The sequence below is a fragment of the Dermochelys coriacea genome, chromosome 1 (genome assembly GCF_009764565.3).
Source record: "Dermochelys coriacea isolate rDerCor1 chromosome 1, rDerCor1.pri.v4, whole genome shotgun sequence".
Classification (NCBI taxonomy): domain Eukaryota; kingdom Metazoa; phylum Chordata; order Testudines; family Dermochelyidae; genus Dermochelys; species Dermochelys coriacea.
Window position 1 is genome coordinate 342,560,706 of NC_050068.2, and position 17,717 is coordinate 342,578,422.

Sequence of the window (17,717 nt, forward strand, 5' to 3'; positions counted from 1 at the left end):
ATGGAGACTCATTCGCACAAAAGCAATCAGTATCTGACACTTAGAGTGCATGGACTGCTAAAGCAACTTGACACAGAGCTTGCAATACTCAGCAACCAGGCATGGCTAGTTGCCAGGAGCAAAGTGTTCCAAATTGACCCTCTACCAGTGGTTTATGCTTCAAATTGGTTGATTACACAGTACCTGTCTGCTGATATGTGGTGGTGTTTTGCATAGCCTAATATACTGGAATAGCTCTGCTAAAAATGTCATTGTTGCTTTTAAACCACCAGTGCAATTTACTGTGGGGGTATATAATAAAGCTATACTCCATAAGATTAAATGGGAGGGAGTGGAAGAGAGTAGAAAGGCTGCAAACAACATAAGAACAACGACTGAGAAACTCAGTTTATCAAATGGCAAAGTCAGTATCCAGACATTCCTTTTTAAGCATCCAGAGATACCACCACACACTGTTTAAAAAGTCACTGGCTTTGTTTAACCCTTGAGGAAATCAGGGATTGAAATTACAGTGGTTTGAGATCCAAGACTTGCTATATTCGGTTCTGGACAAGAGCCAAAAAAAGCACTGCTAGACTGAGAAGCCAGTGAGTTTCAAAATCTGATACATCAAATCACTGGAGCTAGACACTAATGCTTTATACCACTGTGAAGCTTAATGCTTTATACAAATACATTTCTAGCACTAGTAGGCCCATGATATCATCAGACCTGAAAATCATGTTATTTGATTTCCACTTTGCTTTTCCATACCTCTCTTCAATTCCAATGTGATTTTTAGCAACTAATATCTAACCAACAAAGAGAAATAGTTTAATAAATTATATAATTTGACAGCTGGGTTTCCATGCTTTCACGTGCAATAAGCACAGGTTTCTGGTGGTTATTAGGGTCTAATATCACATCAGATTTAAAGCAGGAGAAAAGCAAGACTGTAATCAGAATGACATTTTTAAGCTCTGACCTGCCAAGGCAAGACATATCAGACAAAGTTACAAATAAATCAGGACAAGTAAATTGTGTCCAGAACTGGTCCTGGATCAATGATTAGAAACATGAAGCTAGCTCTTAAATATGCACTATCAAGGCTGAAAGGCCCCAAAACTTAACCCCCACTACAAATTACATTTGTTTTAAAATAACCTCTAATGGCAGGGCTTGAGGAACAAGATGCAGAGGACAGAGAAACATTCCAAAGCAAAAGCTAAAGCACTCTCTCTCTCTCTCCCCCCGCCCACCCAGGGGAACCACAAAAACCACGGAAACTACAATTGTGCCCAGTGGACAGAACTACCTGTATCCTCCTCTCATGCCCCTCTGGAGCAACCAGGCACAATCAGGCTTCCAGAAAGCAACAAATGAACTGGTCACCATTAAGGCTGTTATTATTATTATGGTTATTAAAGAACTAACAAAATGTCCCGAAAAACTAGGGCTGATGCAAATATAGTAGAACGTTAAAAACTTATGCATACCTAAGAATATACTATATACATATTTTCTTCCCTCATCCCAATGCAAGAGCTACACAGAGTGCATTACTGTGTGCGCCTTAAAAAAATCTGAGGGGAAAAAGGGGAGGGGAGGGAAGAAGAGATGGCACAATACCGAGTCATAGTTTTTCAAAGTTTGATACATGTTGTGTATCAATCATATTAATTTAGAATTGGGTTCTAAGTGGCTAAGAGACAGGGTTACTATGACACATGTAGAATCAGTCTTTGGGACAGGTGAACTTTTTAAAATTTTGGGGAACTACACTGTAGTGTCTAATACAACTGGGGTCTGGCCTATAGGTGCTACCACAATACAAATACTAATTTTTTATTATTATTCCCTTTGGTTGAGTATCTAGATTTTTTTTTAAGTGCCTAATTTCTCTTTATACTCTATTACTTTAACTGAAACACCAACTTCATAAAAACTGGTTGATATTATTGCAAAAGTTTATGTTCTTCTACATTAAAGCATGAGAAATAAAGCATGACCATCGTGTTTTGCAACCAATTTATTTTTTTTTAAATTAATCTATTTTACAAGTTCACCATGACATTACAGTGACAACAGCACCAAAACAACTCTGTAAAAACAAAAGAGGGAATAACTAAAAATAGACATAATGTGAACATCATGACACTGGCATAAATTTTTCCCCGAAGTTTTAGTTGTAAAAAACACCACTAAAACTCTAACATCAAACATGGTAAGGATGAATCAGATTATATTATAAAAATGTGTATTAATACATAGATCCATATAATTTATACACTTGACATATATGCCAAGTCTTCCAGTCAAAGTTAATGAAACATAGTACTCTAGATTTAATACAAGGCGCCACATTCTGCTTTCAGTTAAAACACTTAGAGGAGAATTTGGCCCAAAGTACTAACCTCACAGCTAACGCTAAATGGCAGAGACAGGTCACAAAAATCTGGGTGCCTTTTCACTGCTCGGCACATTACTATTAAGCACAGTCGTAAAGAGTGCATGTTCCAATTCCAGCATGTCTAACGGTTAAGGCATATGTGAATAGAACAGAATAAAATTTGGTCTTAATGACTTTTGGTAATAAGATTGCCAAAATAGTTAAGTAATCAGGCAAACTATCCGAACAGACTGAATACCTTGTATGTCAGATCACTGATTCTAAAGAAAGTGGCAATATGTTATTTACAGGCACAGAAAACAATTGCAACTTGAGTTTTACAAAGTGGACTAGCAACACCTACTGGTCATAGTGCATATTAAACACAGTTTTTGATGCAAATGTTCTCTAAAAACGTATGTGAAAAATTTTAACTTTGTATTATGATAGAAGTGACTAATTACAATGGCATAATACTTAGTGGTATTGTTAATATCTGAATATCCATAAAATAATTTAATCAAAACCTGAATGAGCTCAGCCCTAAGCCTTAATATCAAACTAAACGTAACCTTACAGTTTTCAAATATTGCCTTAAAATCAGTAATATTCAAGTTTCATATGATTCACAGTAAATATGCACATCACCTCACTTCATCATTGCATATAGCTATATCTCTGTCACTACATGAAATCACTCAACACATTAAACCATTAAATGCAACTGTCAACACAGACAGAAGTTTTACACTGCCATAAAATCGGCTGACAATGTAGTCAACTTCTATATCATGTGATTCTTAAGAGAAGGTTTTTGAGGGATAGTTCCATAACATTTCAGAGAGAAAATTATCTCCAAATTGTATTTGCTAATAAAGTAGTGCCAGATGTTGAGAACCAATCCTCCTGATCCATTTCATGTACCCCAAAAATACTGGCCTGAAAATAGTTATGAATTTTTTTTTTATAACATATATGTAATCCCACTGAATTCAAAATTCCAAATTTACCATATTAGGAAAATGCCCTAAACTATACTTAAGTATTGTACAGCAACTATAAAAGAGTTATTTTCAAGGTAATACTTGTTTAAATTTGTATCAAGTCCTTTATTGATTTAAAAAAACCTGTGCTTGTGGTCCCTCTGATACACTAGCCTTGGGCATTAGAAGTTTTCCTGGTTCCTGTCCAATTCGGGAAATAGTATCTTCTTGCTTCAGGTGTTAAAAGGATTCCTACAATATTTATAAGGATTGCTCTAATCTAACTCCTGGATCTAACTTGCAAGAGAAAAAAATATAGAAATTACTTACAAAGAAAAGCACAATTGCTGCCATATAAATATTTAGTTTCACTTTGTATTTAGCTATAATGCCATATTGAGTTTGTAATATTCATCACGTTTTTTCCTATATACCGATATTCTGCTACAGTTTCATTGAGTTCTCTCTTGGACTTGATGTCTCTACTACATTTTAAAGCCAACATTTACAAAAGTGGCTAGTGATTCTGGGTGCCTAATTTGAGACACTTTAAAGTAGCCTAATTTTAACGGTAGATGTGAACCACCATCTGAAAAATCAGGCACCGTTAAGGTGTCTCAAGTTGAACCACAAATTGAGGTACACAAAATCACTATTTGCTTTCGAAGATCTTGACATAATTCTATAGGATGTCCTTACAATTATTTTTCAGCTATGCTATGGTTACCTCTTACTTTGTATTTTTCTGCTCTCTCTGAAGAGTTATTTTAAAAAAATGTTTTAAAAAGTAAACCTTTTATCAAGCCGCCCAATTAAGAGATTTTAATCTCTTTAAGCATTGAAAAATATTTCTTATTACTATTTAAAATTTTACTTTTTTCAAGTTAAGTCAAATTAAATTTTACTTTGTCATGTGTGTGTCAATAATTGCTAAAAACCTCTGTCTTTTAGGAAATGAAAGTAAATGTGAAGGCTGCAGACCTGAAAAATATATTTTTAGGGAATTCTTCTGATTTTAGAAAAAACCTCTTCCTTACAGCCACTTTGCATAGTTTACAATATATAGTTTAATTATAGCACATTATGGTTAAATCAGCAGAAAATATACCTGCTATCAAAATAATAAAATTTTATTTATTATTTGTATTATTCTAGCACTTAGGAACCGCAGTAATGGACCAGGTCCCTGTTGTGCTAAGCATTGTAAATATCAGTAATAGAACAACAATTCTGCACATCATTTATGGTAGTAGAGCAACAGGATTTATTCATGTCGAAAATAAAGGGAAATCATTTTCTGTTCATTTTTATGTTGTAGGGTTTTCTGCCTACATTTCAACATTTAGTGTCTCAGGCCTTATACACTAAGTTCTTCAATGAGCCATTATGTAGAATACACATTATATCCCACGTTATTTACTTCAGAAGAAGTAAATGACACAATAGAATTCTGTCTGTTAACTGTACTGTACATTATTCACAGCAAGCATTTTGTTCTATTTAGTATATTTTTTCCTAATCCACAGCACTACATACATTTAGAATATATTGTATATTGTTATTTGTAACTGTCATTAAAAGACAGCCAATTTATGTTACACCTGTGATTTTGTTTTAATCTTCTATTGTTGGTTGACATCCAAGATTCTTGTACATGAAGAGATTACCAAAAAAAAAAAAAAATTCCTTCCCCTTTTCCCCTTTCAATTATTGTTATAATTAACACAAAATTACTGTAGCTGACAGAAAAAAGTGTGTCTATTTCACAGCACTTTCTGTATAGGCATTTTCACTTTCCTCTACCATTTTTATGGATCATTCATTCCACAGGGGAGAGGAAGACATTTAAAAATAGGAAAGTGTGACTGTAAAACCATAAAAATTAGTAGAGACACTCAGATGCAAGTATAGTACCTGAAACTACTTTTACTTCAGTTTTTTTAAGTTAACTACATTTCAAGTTGGCAACAGCTTTTTAAACATTAGCTTGAAGGGAGAAAGAACGGTTTTGTCACCTGACAGATGTTGTGAGGCTTAATTCATTAACTTATTTAATGACCTGAGATCCTCAGATAGAGAATATTACAGAAATGTAAAGTGTTTTAACACTGAATTCCTCTGATGTAAAGTGCAGTAAAAGTGGAAAACAGAAATATAACTTTAGCCACGCTACTGCTCTCTTTATTTTGCATGATGATTTAATATTATCACTATTTGTGCAGTGCTCTAATGGGTGCTTTACAAAACCACTGTTATTGATGATACAACTTGGGCAGCTTAAATAAAATGTAACAAATATGTAAATACTCAAAAACAAATGAAAACGAAAAAAGGAAAGAAATTGTTAATTTCGCACCTTCTTGAGATGAGACAATAGGTGGCATGTAATCAGGAATGTACTCTTTCCTCTCTTCTGCATCTTTGCTTCCAGGCTGGGGAAACTGTAGGACATTGTTCTTGCTGACAGGAAATGAAGGGATTTGATGTGGGAAAGTGACAGGTTCAATATTGTGAATGTAATCTTCCAGCTCATGCAGGTTAACCCCCATAAGTGTGAAGGCTTCACTTACATCATCCAAAATTGGATCTGTACGGCCATCTGTAAACAAAAAGGAATTTTAGTAAGAATCTATTCTGAAGAACTTTGATTTTGTATTGTAATGAACAATATAAGCACATTCAGTACACAGGAAATTTCCTTTTATCAGAAGTAAAAAAATTGATCATTTAAACTTTTAGTAACCCAACAGCAGCTTACATGTGGCTAAATGCCACGTATTTGGCTAAAACTAAATATATTACTTATTCACAGCAGTACAGGAATGCCTTTTGTTCAAACGGAACCTCTAGTGCTTTATAAACTAGAACTACAGCATTCACTTCACCCACCAGGTAAAAGCACTTTGTGGGGGGAGGGAAGGGACACAGCAATAGCTCAAAAGCATGAAATGCTTCACAACAGTTTAGGTCAGAAGAGAAGAATACCATATTCCAAACATATTGAGGAGAAATTTCGGTTAGGAGAAAGTAATTCCCCACACTGCAATTTCTGTAGGACACCATGGCTAACACTTATTTCTTGCAAAAAGCATTCTGAGAGTTTTACTGGCCAAGTGGTCAGGACCTTGGTTTAATACAACATCCAAAGATAGCAACCCAATGTCCTAATACTACTATGCCAGTACCTACCATCTACTGACTCACCAACACCACTTCCAATATCTATGGTGTTTTGCCTCTAGAGTTCTCCAACAAGTATTAACCCAGCATGCCACCCCTCACTTCACTTATGAAATTAAAAAATAAAGGACAGTGTCCTTCAAAATGGTGCTAGAATGTATACTAATCTCTTTCATTAACATCTCGGTAACACTGACTGGTCCATATATTGATAGGAACATAGGAATTGCCATATTGGATCAGATCCAAAGTCCATCTCATCCAGCCTCCTGTCTCAGCGGCCAGCAGCAGATGCTTCAAAAGAATGTGTAAGAACCGTGCAGTAGGCAGGTGTGGGATAGTCTGTCTCTCATTATAGGTCTCATGCTAATCTCTAATAGTCAACTATCCAACACCAAATCATGAGGTTTAATGTACCTTTCAAAATTTGTTAACAAGCACATCCATAATTACAAGAATGCTGTCTACATATAAATATTCATAAATGATCTTAAAGAGCAATTCTCTTCAAAGTTACTATATAAAACTGGCACTTTCTCACTGAAAAAATATGCTTATCAGGTGTATTCAGAATCATAACTACTACTGGTGGTAATGTAAATATTGGTTTGTTGTGGGGTTTTTTGATTTGTTTGTTTGTTCTTTTTATTGTTTTTTTAAATGACTTTTTACTCCTGTTTCAAATAATCTCTGTATTCCAGCTTTCCCCATCTATAAAATGGATGTACTAGGTTTTTTCCTCTCTCATCTTTTGTCTTGTTTATTCAGAATGAAAGCTGTTTAGGACAAGGGCTTTCCCGTACTATGTGTTTGTACAATGCCTAGCACAAAGGGACCCTAATATCCGCTGGAGCCTTTAAATGCTACTGTAATAAAAGTACACAACCACAACCTCCATTTGCTCAGCTTTGAACTCCTGAGGCAGAGTTTACTAAGCCTGACAGTAAGAAAAAACACCTTTTTACTTGTTTCCTAAGCACTGACCTAGCAAATTATTGACACAATAAACACGAAATCTTGCAATGCCATTTTTTATTCACTCTTCAGACACGAAACATGTTAATGTCAAGTAGGGAAAGGTAAATGTAACTTTACCAAATAATTTACTGAGCTCAAAATGTCAAAATCTAATGGATAAAGTGGAAGAGAGGCAGTCACGGCTAAAGTGACAGTGATGGACATTGCTGGGAGTCAGTCATGAACCTATACACAGGCGGGTCAAAACTTTGGTTGCTCTGCGTTGACCTGGAGTGACACCATAGTCTAGCAGCATCTTGATCAACTCTGCTGCTTTATTCAGGGACAGCACAGACAAACTCAATCCAAGAAGGGGGCTAGACAAGGTGCCCTAAAAACTGCTCTTCCCAAACAGCCCTGATCGGTTTACCCAGCTGAGGGTGTTCCATCATGTGGCCAAAATTCAAACAAACCTCAAAAAGTTTCTTTTTGTCTCAATGTTGCGACATGGAATGTCCACACACTCCTTGATCATCCAAACCAAACTGACTGTCCTATCAGATGAACTGTTCTGAACTTGAAAAATATCATATTGACATTGTGGCGCTAAGCGAGATACGACTTGCTGAACCGGGTCAAACTGACTGAGGAGAGTGCTGGGTACACTTGCTTAGAGAAGGGATGCCCACAAAATGAGCTGCATGACCCAGGAGTTGGCTTTGCTATCAGAAAGAATCTCATCTTTAGTTTGGACAGTCTGCCCATTGGTATAAATGACAGACTGATGAAGCTCCAATTATCCCCGAGAGGTGGACGTTACGTTTCACTGATCATAGCTTAATGCATGGACAATGATTAACTCTGATGAGGGTAAGGGGGAATTTTATTCTGAGCTAAATTACCCAGATCCGATTGACTCCCCATGAAGACAAGTTGATAATTTTAGGTGACTTTAATGCTCACGTTGGCCGTGATGATTCTACATGGTGTGGTGTACTTGGCAAACATGGCGTCAGCAAGATGAACAGCAATGGCCTACTTCTGCTGACGACATGCGCTGAGCTCCCTCTAGTTATTACAAACACTTCCAACTTCCCAACAAATACAAAATGATCTGGACACATCCTAACTCTTGTCATTGGCATCTGATTGACTATATGTTGTTCAGACAGCGGGACATCCAAGATGTGCACATAACTCAGATATTATGCAGAGCTGATTGTTGGACTAATCACCGTCATGTTCGATCATAGCTTTGCCTCTCTGTTTTGTTGAAAATGAGTAAAAACCTGTCAGTTAAGCATGGAAATATTGCCTGGCTGAATGATCTGGTCAATTGTCAAACAATTTTCAAGACAGCTAACTACTGTTTTAGAAACTCTTCCACTAATCAGTGATGACTTATCTGCCAAATGAGTATCCTTATGTGACACAATCTATAACACCATTGTGGATTGTGCTGGGTATACAAAATGCCATCATGCAGAATAGTTCGACAATCATAATTCTGAAATATTGACTCTTCTTGATGCCAATCAGCAAGCATATTCCATGCTCTTAACTAATCCACTCTCTGGGTCAAAAAGGGTCAGATATAGGGTAGGCTGCAGTATGCACCAACACAAACTCCACCAAATGCAAAATATGTGGTTTGACTGTAAAGCAGAGGAACTACGGGCCCTTCCTGATCAACCTGATTCCAAAGATTTCTATGATGCCGTTAAAACTGTGTATGGCCCTACCCCACCTCCTGGCATCACTAACAAGTGCTGATGGTGAATTTCTCATCACGGATCGAACTGCTGTCCACCAATCATGGCATCAATATTTTAGTGAACTACTTAATCATTCACCTGCTGTTTCTGATGAGTCGCTGGATAATACCTGTAAACTGTTCACATCTACTGCACTTGCAGATCTACCTGCACAGGCTGAGGTGTTGAAGGCTGTTCAAGTAATGAAAAATAATAAATCCCCTGATCCTGATGCCATTCCAGCTGAGGTTTTCAAACACGGAGGAAATCTTCTGATTGACAAACTCTTTGAATATTTTTTACATGTCTGGCTTCAAGAAATTATATCACAACAACTGAAAGATACCAACATCGTCACTATTTACAAGCATAAAGCCTCAAACAGTGACTGTGGTAACTACAATGATATCTCTTTGCTCCCTGTGGCCGGCAAGATTCTTGAATGGATCTTCTTGAACCAACTCCTGACCCACATCATTGCTAATGTTCTATCTGAGTCACACTTTTTGTGCTCAGCAGAGCATTGACGACATAATTTTCATCATTCAACAATTACAGGAAAAATGTCGCAAACAGCACCCACCTTTGTACATCATGTTTCTCGGCATAACTAAGGTATTCAATACAGTCAACCATGCTGCCCTCTGGCAATCGCTCGCTAAATTTGGGTATCCAGGCAAATTTAGTAACATCATTCGACAATTCCATGAAGGCACAGTGCTGATGGTAAACTAACAGACCCATTTCCAATCACAAATGAGATGAAGCAAGGATGTGACCTTGCGCCTAGCTTTTTTGGTCTATTCTTTGCTGAGATGCTACAGGAAGCCCTTCGTGGTGCTTCAAATGACATCTTTATATACTTCCGCACTGGTAAGCTCTTTTTTTTTTTCCTGTCTACATGCGAACACCAAAATTGTAGAAGCATTGATCTAGGAACTGCTCTTTGGTGCTGTCTCTGCCTCAATGAAAAACTATAAACAGAACTGTAAGATCTTACAAACCACTTTGCTGTGACAACTCCTAACTTTGGTTTCACCATCAGCTGAATGAAAACCAAGCATATGCATCAGCCATCTCCTCAACAACTTTACCAAGACCTGTCAATAAGCCTGGGAGGTATTGTACTTCAAGCCATCAAACAATTAACTTATCTTGGCAGCATGTTGAACAATGAAGCAAAAATCAACCACAAAGTAGATGGGTGAATTAAGAAAGCCAGTACCGCATATGGTTGCCTCTATCACCAAATCTGGAAGCAACACAGAATCTGTCAATGGACAAAAATCGAAATCCATAATGCTGTTGTCCTCACTACATTGCTTGACAGCTGCAAAACATGGAACTGTTATCAATGACACATTACAAAGCTTCACAGCTTCCATTTGTGCCACTTATGTCAATTGCTTGACATCAAACAGCAGGACTGGGTTTCCAACACTAAAGTCCAGGTGAAAGCTGGTTCCGTCAGCATCAAGTCTCATTTGATCTGCACCTAACTGAGATGGACTGGCCACAATTTGAAAGCCCGAGACCCATTTATCAAAACAAGTCTTACATTCTGAATTAAAATCCAGCAACTGTAAGCATGGAGGGCAGATGAAATGCTTCAAAGACACTCTGAAAGAAAATCTGAGCAAAATGAACATTTCTGACTCAATCTTTGAGTAACTGGAGATTGATCATATTGCATGGTGCCACACCATACGGGTGGGTGTCCACGACTTTGAGAAGCACTGTGTGGAACAGCTGGAAGCATAGCACAGACATGGAAACAACATGCAGCTCAATCAACACAACTAGGCAAAGGGTTCTGTGGCCACTAAATAAATGTTGTTCTTCCCAAATAGGTTTATAGAGTCAAAGACCCATTAGTACAAACTACAATTGTCATTGTCATCCTCGAAATTGGGGTGACCAACATCAGTTACAACAAAAATGTAAAAAGACAGCTAACACGTAGGGCAGAGACGGTGCTTCTTCCCAGGACTCTAGGCCTGATTTAGCAAGGTACTTCTGAAGTCGATGAGACTACTCACATGCTTAAACTTAAGTGCCGTGGCTGAACCGGGGAGGAACAGCAAAACCAACAAGAATTATGTCAAGTTCAGTCTGTTGCTGTTGGGGCAGAGAAAGGGATTTAAGGGCTTGTCTATCTGGGAAAATTGACAGCAACACTACAGTGGTACAGTATAATTATATGGAAGCAGAGTAATTATACCAGAAGTCACTTTTATGCCAGAAAAGAGTGTCCCCACAGAGTGTTATATCAGCCTAGCTAAGGTGGTATAATTATAGATTCATAGATACTAAGGTCAGAAGGGACCATTCTGATCATCTAGTCCGACTTCCTGCACAACGCAGGCCACAGAATCTCACCCACCCACTCCTACGAAAAACCTCACCTATGTCTGAGCTATTGAAGTCCTCAAATCGTGGTTTAAAGACTTCAAGGAGCAGAGAATCCTCCCTCAAGTGACCCATGCCCCATGCTACAGAGGAAGGTGAGAAACCTCCAGGGCCTCTTCCAATCTGCCCTGTAGGAAAATTCCTTCCCGACCCCAAATATGGTCATCAGCTAAACCCTGAGCATATGGGCAAGATTCACCAGCCAGGTACTACAGAAAATTCTTTCCTGGGTAACTCAGATCCCATACATCTAATATCCCATCTCAAGGGATTAGGCTATTTACCCTGAATATTTAAAGATCAGTTAATTACCAAAATCCCATTATCCCATCATACCATCTCCTCCATAAACTTATCAAATAGAATCTTAAAGCCAGATAGATCTTTTGCCCCCACTGCTTCCTTTGGAAGGCTATTCCAAAACTTCAGTCCTCTGATGGTTAGAAACCTTTGTCTAATTTCAAGTCTAAACTTCCTGGTGGCCAGTTTATACCCATTTGTTCTTATGTCCACATTGGTGCTGAGCTTAAATAATTCCTCTCCCTCTCCTGCATTTACCCCTCTGATATATTTATAGAGAGCAATCATATCTCCCCTCAACCTTCTTTTAGTTAGGCTAAACAAGCCAAGCTCCTTAAGTCTCCTTTCATAAGACAAATTTTCCATTCCTCAGATCATCCTAGTAGCCCTTCTCTGTACCTGCTCCAGTTTGAATTCATCCTTTTTAAACATGGAAGACCAGAACTGCACACGGTATTCCAGGTGAGGTCTCACCAGTGCCTTGTATAATGGTACTAAAACCTCCTTATCCCTACTGGAAATACCTCTCCTGATGCATCCCAAAACCGCATTAGCTTTTTTCACAGCCATATCACATTGGCAGCTCATAGATCAACCAATACTCCAAGGTCCTTCTCCTCTTCCATTATTTCTAAATGATGCGTCCCCAGCTTATAATAAAATTCTTGTTATTAATCCCTAAATGCATAACCTTACACTTCTCACTATTAAATTTCATCCTATTACTATTACTCCAGTTTCAAGGTCATCCAGATCCTCCTGTATAATATCCCAATCCTTCTCTGAATTGGCAATACCTCCCAGCTTTGTATCCTCTGCAAACTTTATTAGCACACTCCCACTTTTTGTGCCGAGGTCAGTAATAGAAAGATTAAATAAGATTGGTCCCAAAACTGATCCCTGAGGAACTCCACTGGTAAAAGTGTTCACAAGGAAGGAGAATCCAACAGAGTTGGGGAAGAGTGAAGTAACAGATACTATTCTCCCTTCAAAGCAACCAAAAGGCTCTTTGCCTGGGATGGAGAGGAGAATGGCAATTTGCAGAGGCTTATAGTACTCAGCCAATCTGGATGCATTTTTATGGAACCAGCAAAAAGAATTTCTCTGATGTCAGGACCAAATTGTCTGCCAAATTTTAAGTTCCTACTCCAAACTCTGAAAGTATTAGAGCTCTTCAAAATACAGTTAGGAAAAAATTTCAACACTGGAAAAAAGACCTGTATTTCCCTAACCTTATTCTCAGTAATGTGTACTGTTACTGCTGAAACTTCCCCAGAAATTCAGCCTGAGGCAATGAACACGTATAGAAAATGTTAACCTGAAATGGTTAAAGTTTGGCAAAGTTTTGAATAACTGATAATTGGAGAAAACTTTTAGATTTATTCAAAGCTTATTACAATGAGCAATAGTCGTTCAATAATTTGTAGCCAAACAGACATATAGGAAAATGATTAATGAGTGGCTACATATACTGCTGGGCAAACCACAATAAATACTACATAATATAGATCATACATCAATAACTCATACTGTTCTCCATCCACCTAGAGCTACTACATATAATAAGCCTATATACATCCTGCAAGGTAGACTGCAGCTTCCTGCTGTTGCACAGCATTCTTCTACACAGAACTGTTAAGATAAATATTCCAATTGTGGAGGTCCACTTTTCTAGTAGTTAAAACATGGAATTAGGAATCAGAGCTTCTTTTCCAGGTTTTACCTAATTGTTCTTTTCCAGTCTGGGCAAGTTACTTAATGTTGCCGTCCATCAGTTTCCCCACAGTTAATTATTGTTCCTACTGGTGAAACAACTTGGAAATGTACTTCTCCATTCTCATATGTACTGCCTCCTCTGCACGGATACCTAGATACTATAGAGATTGGTGCATTAGAAATACCAAAAAGCTTGTCTAAAGTCAAGTATTTGCATCAGTATAATTACATTGATATAGTAGACAGTGCACCAGTGCAAAATGGGGCTCTTGCCGGTTCAATTCATACTTGTAATTTACTGGGAAAAGTCGCACCCATTCAGTGCATCTACACTGGGGGATTCAGAGTAGCAGCCGTGTTAGTCTGTATTCGCAAAAAGAAAAGGAGTACTTGTGGCACCTTAGAGACTAACAAATTTATTAGAGCATAAGCTTTCGTGAGCTACAGCTCACTTCATCGGATGCATTTGGTGGAAAAAACAGAGGAGAGATTTACACACACACACACACACACACACACACACACACAGAGAACATGAAACAATGGGTTTATCATACACACTGCAATGCATCCGATGAAGTGAGCTGTAGCTCACGAAAGCTTATGCTCTAATAAATTTGTTAGTCTCTAAGGTGCCACAAGTACTCCTTTTCTTTTTACTGTAAGGAGAGTGATCACTTAAGACAAGCCATCACCAGCAGCAGGGGGGGGGGGGGGGGAAAGGAGGAAAACTTTCATGGTGACAAGCAAGGTAGACTAATTCCAGCAGTTAACAAGAATATCAGAGGAACAGTGGGGGGTGGGGTGGGAGGGAGAAATACCCTGGGGAAATAGTTTTACTTTGTGTAATGACTCATCCATTCCCTGTCTCTATTCAAGCCTAAGTTAATTGTATCCAGTTTGCAAATTAATTCCAATTCAGCAGTCTCTCCTTGGAGTCTGTTTTTGAAGCTTTTTTGTTGAAGTATAGCCACTCTTAGGTCTGTGATCGAGTGACCAGAGAGATTGAAGTGTTCTCCAACTGGTTTTTGAATGTTATAATTCTTGACGTCTGATTTGTGTCCATTCATTCTTTTGCGTAGAGACTGTCCAGTTTGGCCAATGTACATGGCAGAGGGGCACTGCTGGCACATGATGGCATATATCACATTGGTAGATGCGCAGGTGAACGAGCCTCTGATTGTGTGGCTGATGTGATTAGGCCCTATGATGGTATCCCCTGAATAGATATGTGGACAGAGTTGGCAAGGGGCTTTGTTGCAAGGATAGGTTCCTGGGTTAGTGGTTCTGTTGTGTGGTGTGTGGTTGCTGGTGAGTATTTGCTTCAGACTGGGGGGCTGTCTGTAAACAAGGACTGGCCTATCTCCCAAGATCTGTGAGAGTGATGGGTCGTCCTTCAGGATAGGTTGTAGATCCTTGATGATGCGTTGGAGAGGTTTTAGTTGGGGGCTGAAGGTGATGGCTAGTGGCGTTCTGTTGCTTTCTTTGTTGGGCCTGTCCTGTAGTAGGTGACTTCTGGGTACTCTTCTGGCTCTGTCAATCTGTTTCTTCACTTCAGCAGGTGGGTATTGTAGTTGTAGGAATGCATGATAGAGATCTTGTAGGTGTTTGTCTCTGTCTGAGGGGTTGGAGCAAATGCGGTTATATCGTAGCGCTTGGCTGTAGACAATGGATCGAGTGGTATGATCTGGATGAAAGCTAGAGGCATATAGGTAGGAATAGCGGTCAGTAGGTTTCCGATATAGGGTGATGTTTATGTGACCATCGCTTATTAGCACCGTAGTGTCCAGGAAGTGGGTCTCTTGGGTGGACTGGTCCAGGCTGAGGTTGATGGTGGGATGGAAATTGTTGAAATCATGGTGGAATTCCTCAAGAGCTTCTTTTCCATGGGTCCAGATGATGAAGATGTCATCAATGTAGCGCAAGTAGAGTAGGGGCATTAGGGGACGAGAGCTGAGGAAGCGTTGTTCTAAGTCAGCCATAAAAATGTTGGCATACTGTGGGGCCATGCGGGTACCCATCGCAGTGCCGCTGATTTGAAGGTATACATTGTCACCAAATGTGAAATAGTTATGGGTCAGGACAAAGTCACAAAGTTCAGCCACCAGGTTAGCCGTGACAGTATCGGGGATACTGTTCCTGACGGTTTGTAGTCCATCTTTGTGTGGAATGTTGGTGTAGAGGCTTCTACATCCATAGTGGCTAGGATGGTGTTTTTAGGAAGATCACCAATGGACTGTAGTTTCCTCAGGAAGTCAGTGGTGTCTCGAAGATAGCTGGGAGTGCTGGTAACGAAGGGCCTGAGGAGGGAGTCTACATAGCCAGACAATCCTGCTGTCAGGGTGCCAATGCCTGAGATGATGGGGCGTCCAGGATTTCCAGGTTTATGGATCTTGGGTAGCAGATAGAATACCCCAGGTCGGGGCTCCAGGGGTGTGTCTGTGCGGATTTGTTCTTGTGCTTTTTCAGGGAGTTTCTTGAGCAAATGCTGTAGTTTCTTTTGGTAACTCTCAGTGGGATCAGAGGGTAATGGCTTGTAGAAAGTGGTGTTGGAGAGCTGCCTAGTAGCCTCTTGTCCATACTCCGACCTATTCATGATGACGACAGCACCTCCTTTGTCAGCCTTTTTGATTATGATGTCAGAGTTGTTTCTGAGGCTGTGGATGGCACTGTGTTCTGCATGGCTGAGGTTATGGGGTAAGCGATGCTGCTTTTCCACAATTTCAGCTCGTGCACGTCGGCGGAAGCAGTCTATGTAGAAATCCAGGCTGCTGTTTCGACCTTCAGGAGGAGTCCACCCAGAATCCTTCTTTTTGTAGTGTTGGCAGGAAGGTCTCTGTGCGTTAATATGTTGGTCAGAGGTGTGTTGGAAATATTCCTTGAGTCTGAGACGTCGAAAATAGGATTCTAGGTCACCACAGAACTGTATCATGTTCGTGGGGGTGGAGGGGCAAAAGGAGAGGCCCCGAGATAGGACAGATTCTTCTGCTGGGCTAAGAGTATAGTTGGATAGATTAACAATATTGCTGGGTGGGTTACGGGAACCATTGTTGTGGCCCCTTGTGGCATATAGTAGTTTAGATAGCTTAGTGTCCTTTTTCTTTTGTAGAGAAGCAAAGTGTGTTTTGTAAATGGCTTGTCTAGTTTTTGTAAAGTCCAGCCACGAGGAAGTTTGTGTGGAAGGTTGGTTCTTTATGAGAGTATCCAGTTTTGAGAGCTCATTCTTAATCTTTCCCTGTTTGCTGTAGAGGATGTTGATCAGGTGGTTCCGCAGTTTCTTTGAGAGTGTGTGGCACAAGCTGTCAGCATAGTCTGTATGGTATGTAGATTGTAATGGATTTTTTACCTTCAGTCCTTTCGGTATGATGTCCATCTGTTTGCATTTGGAGAGGAAGATGATGTCTGTCTGTATCTGTGCGAGTTTTTTCATGAAGTTGACAGATTTCCACTCTATACGGCTAAATTCAGTGCCTTGCATAATGACAGGTTTCAGAGTAGCAGCCGTGTTAGTCTGTATTCGCAAAAAGAAAAGGAGTACTTGTGGCACCTTAGAGACTAACAAATTTATTAGAGCATAAGCTTTCGTGAGCTACAGCTCACTTCATCGGATGCATTTGGTGGAAAAAACAGAGGAGAGATTTATACACACACACACACACACACACACACACACACACACACACACACACACACACACACACACACACACACACACACACACACACACACACACAGAGAACATGAAACAATGGGTTTATCATACACACTGTAAGGAGAGTGATCACTTAAGATAAGCCATCACCAGCAGCAGGGGGGGGAAAGGAGGAAAACCTTTCATGGTGACAAGCAAGGTAGGCTAATTCCAGCAGTTAACAAGAATATCAGAGGAACAGTGGGGGGTGGGGTGGGAGGGAGAAATACCATGGGGAAATAGTTTTACTTTGTGTAATGACTCATCCATTCCCTGTCTCTATTCAAGCCTAAGTTAATTGTATCCAGTTTGCAAGTTAATTCCAATTCAGCAGTCTCTCGTTGGAGTCTGTTTTTGAA

The 17,717-nt window shown here is 39.4% G+C and overlaps 1 protein-coding gene across 1 annotated transcript in view; it reads right to left on the reverse strand.

The window, feature by feature from the left end:
* Window positions 1-17,717, reverse strand: part of TAF3 (TATA-box binding protein associated factor 3) — a 147,133-nt gene that overhangs the window by 121,460 nt on the left and 7,956 nt on the right. The window contains exon 2 of the mRNA XM_038403592.2: window positions 5,708-5,950. Within this exon, the coding sequence (XP_038259520.1) occupies window positions 5,708-5,950 (243 nt within the window). The remainder of the gene's footprint in view (window positions 1-5,707; window positions 5,951-17,717) is intronic.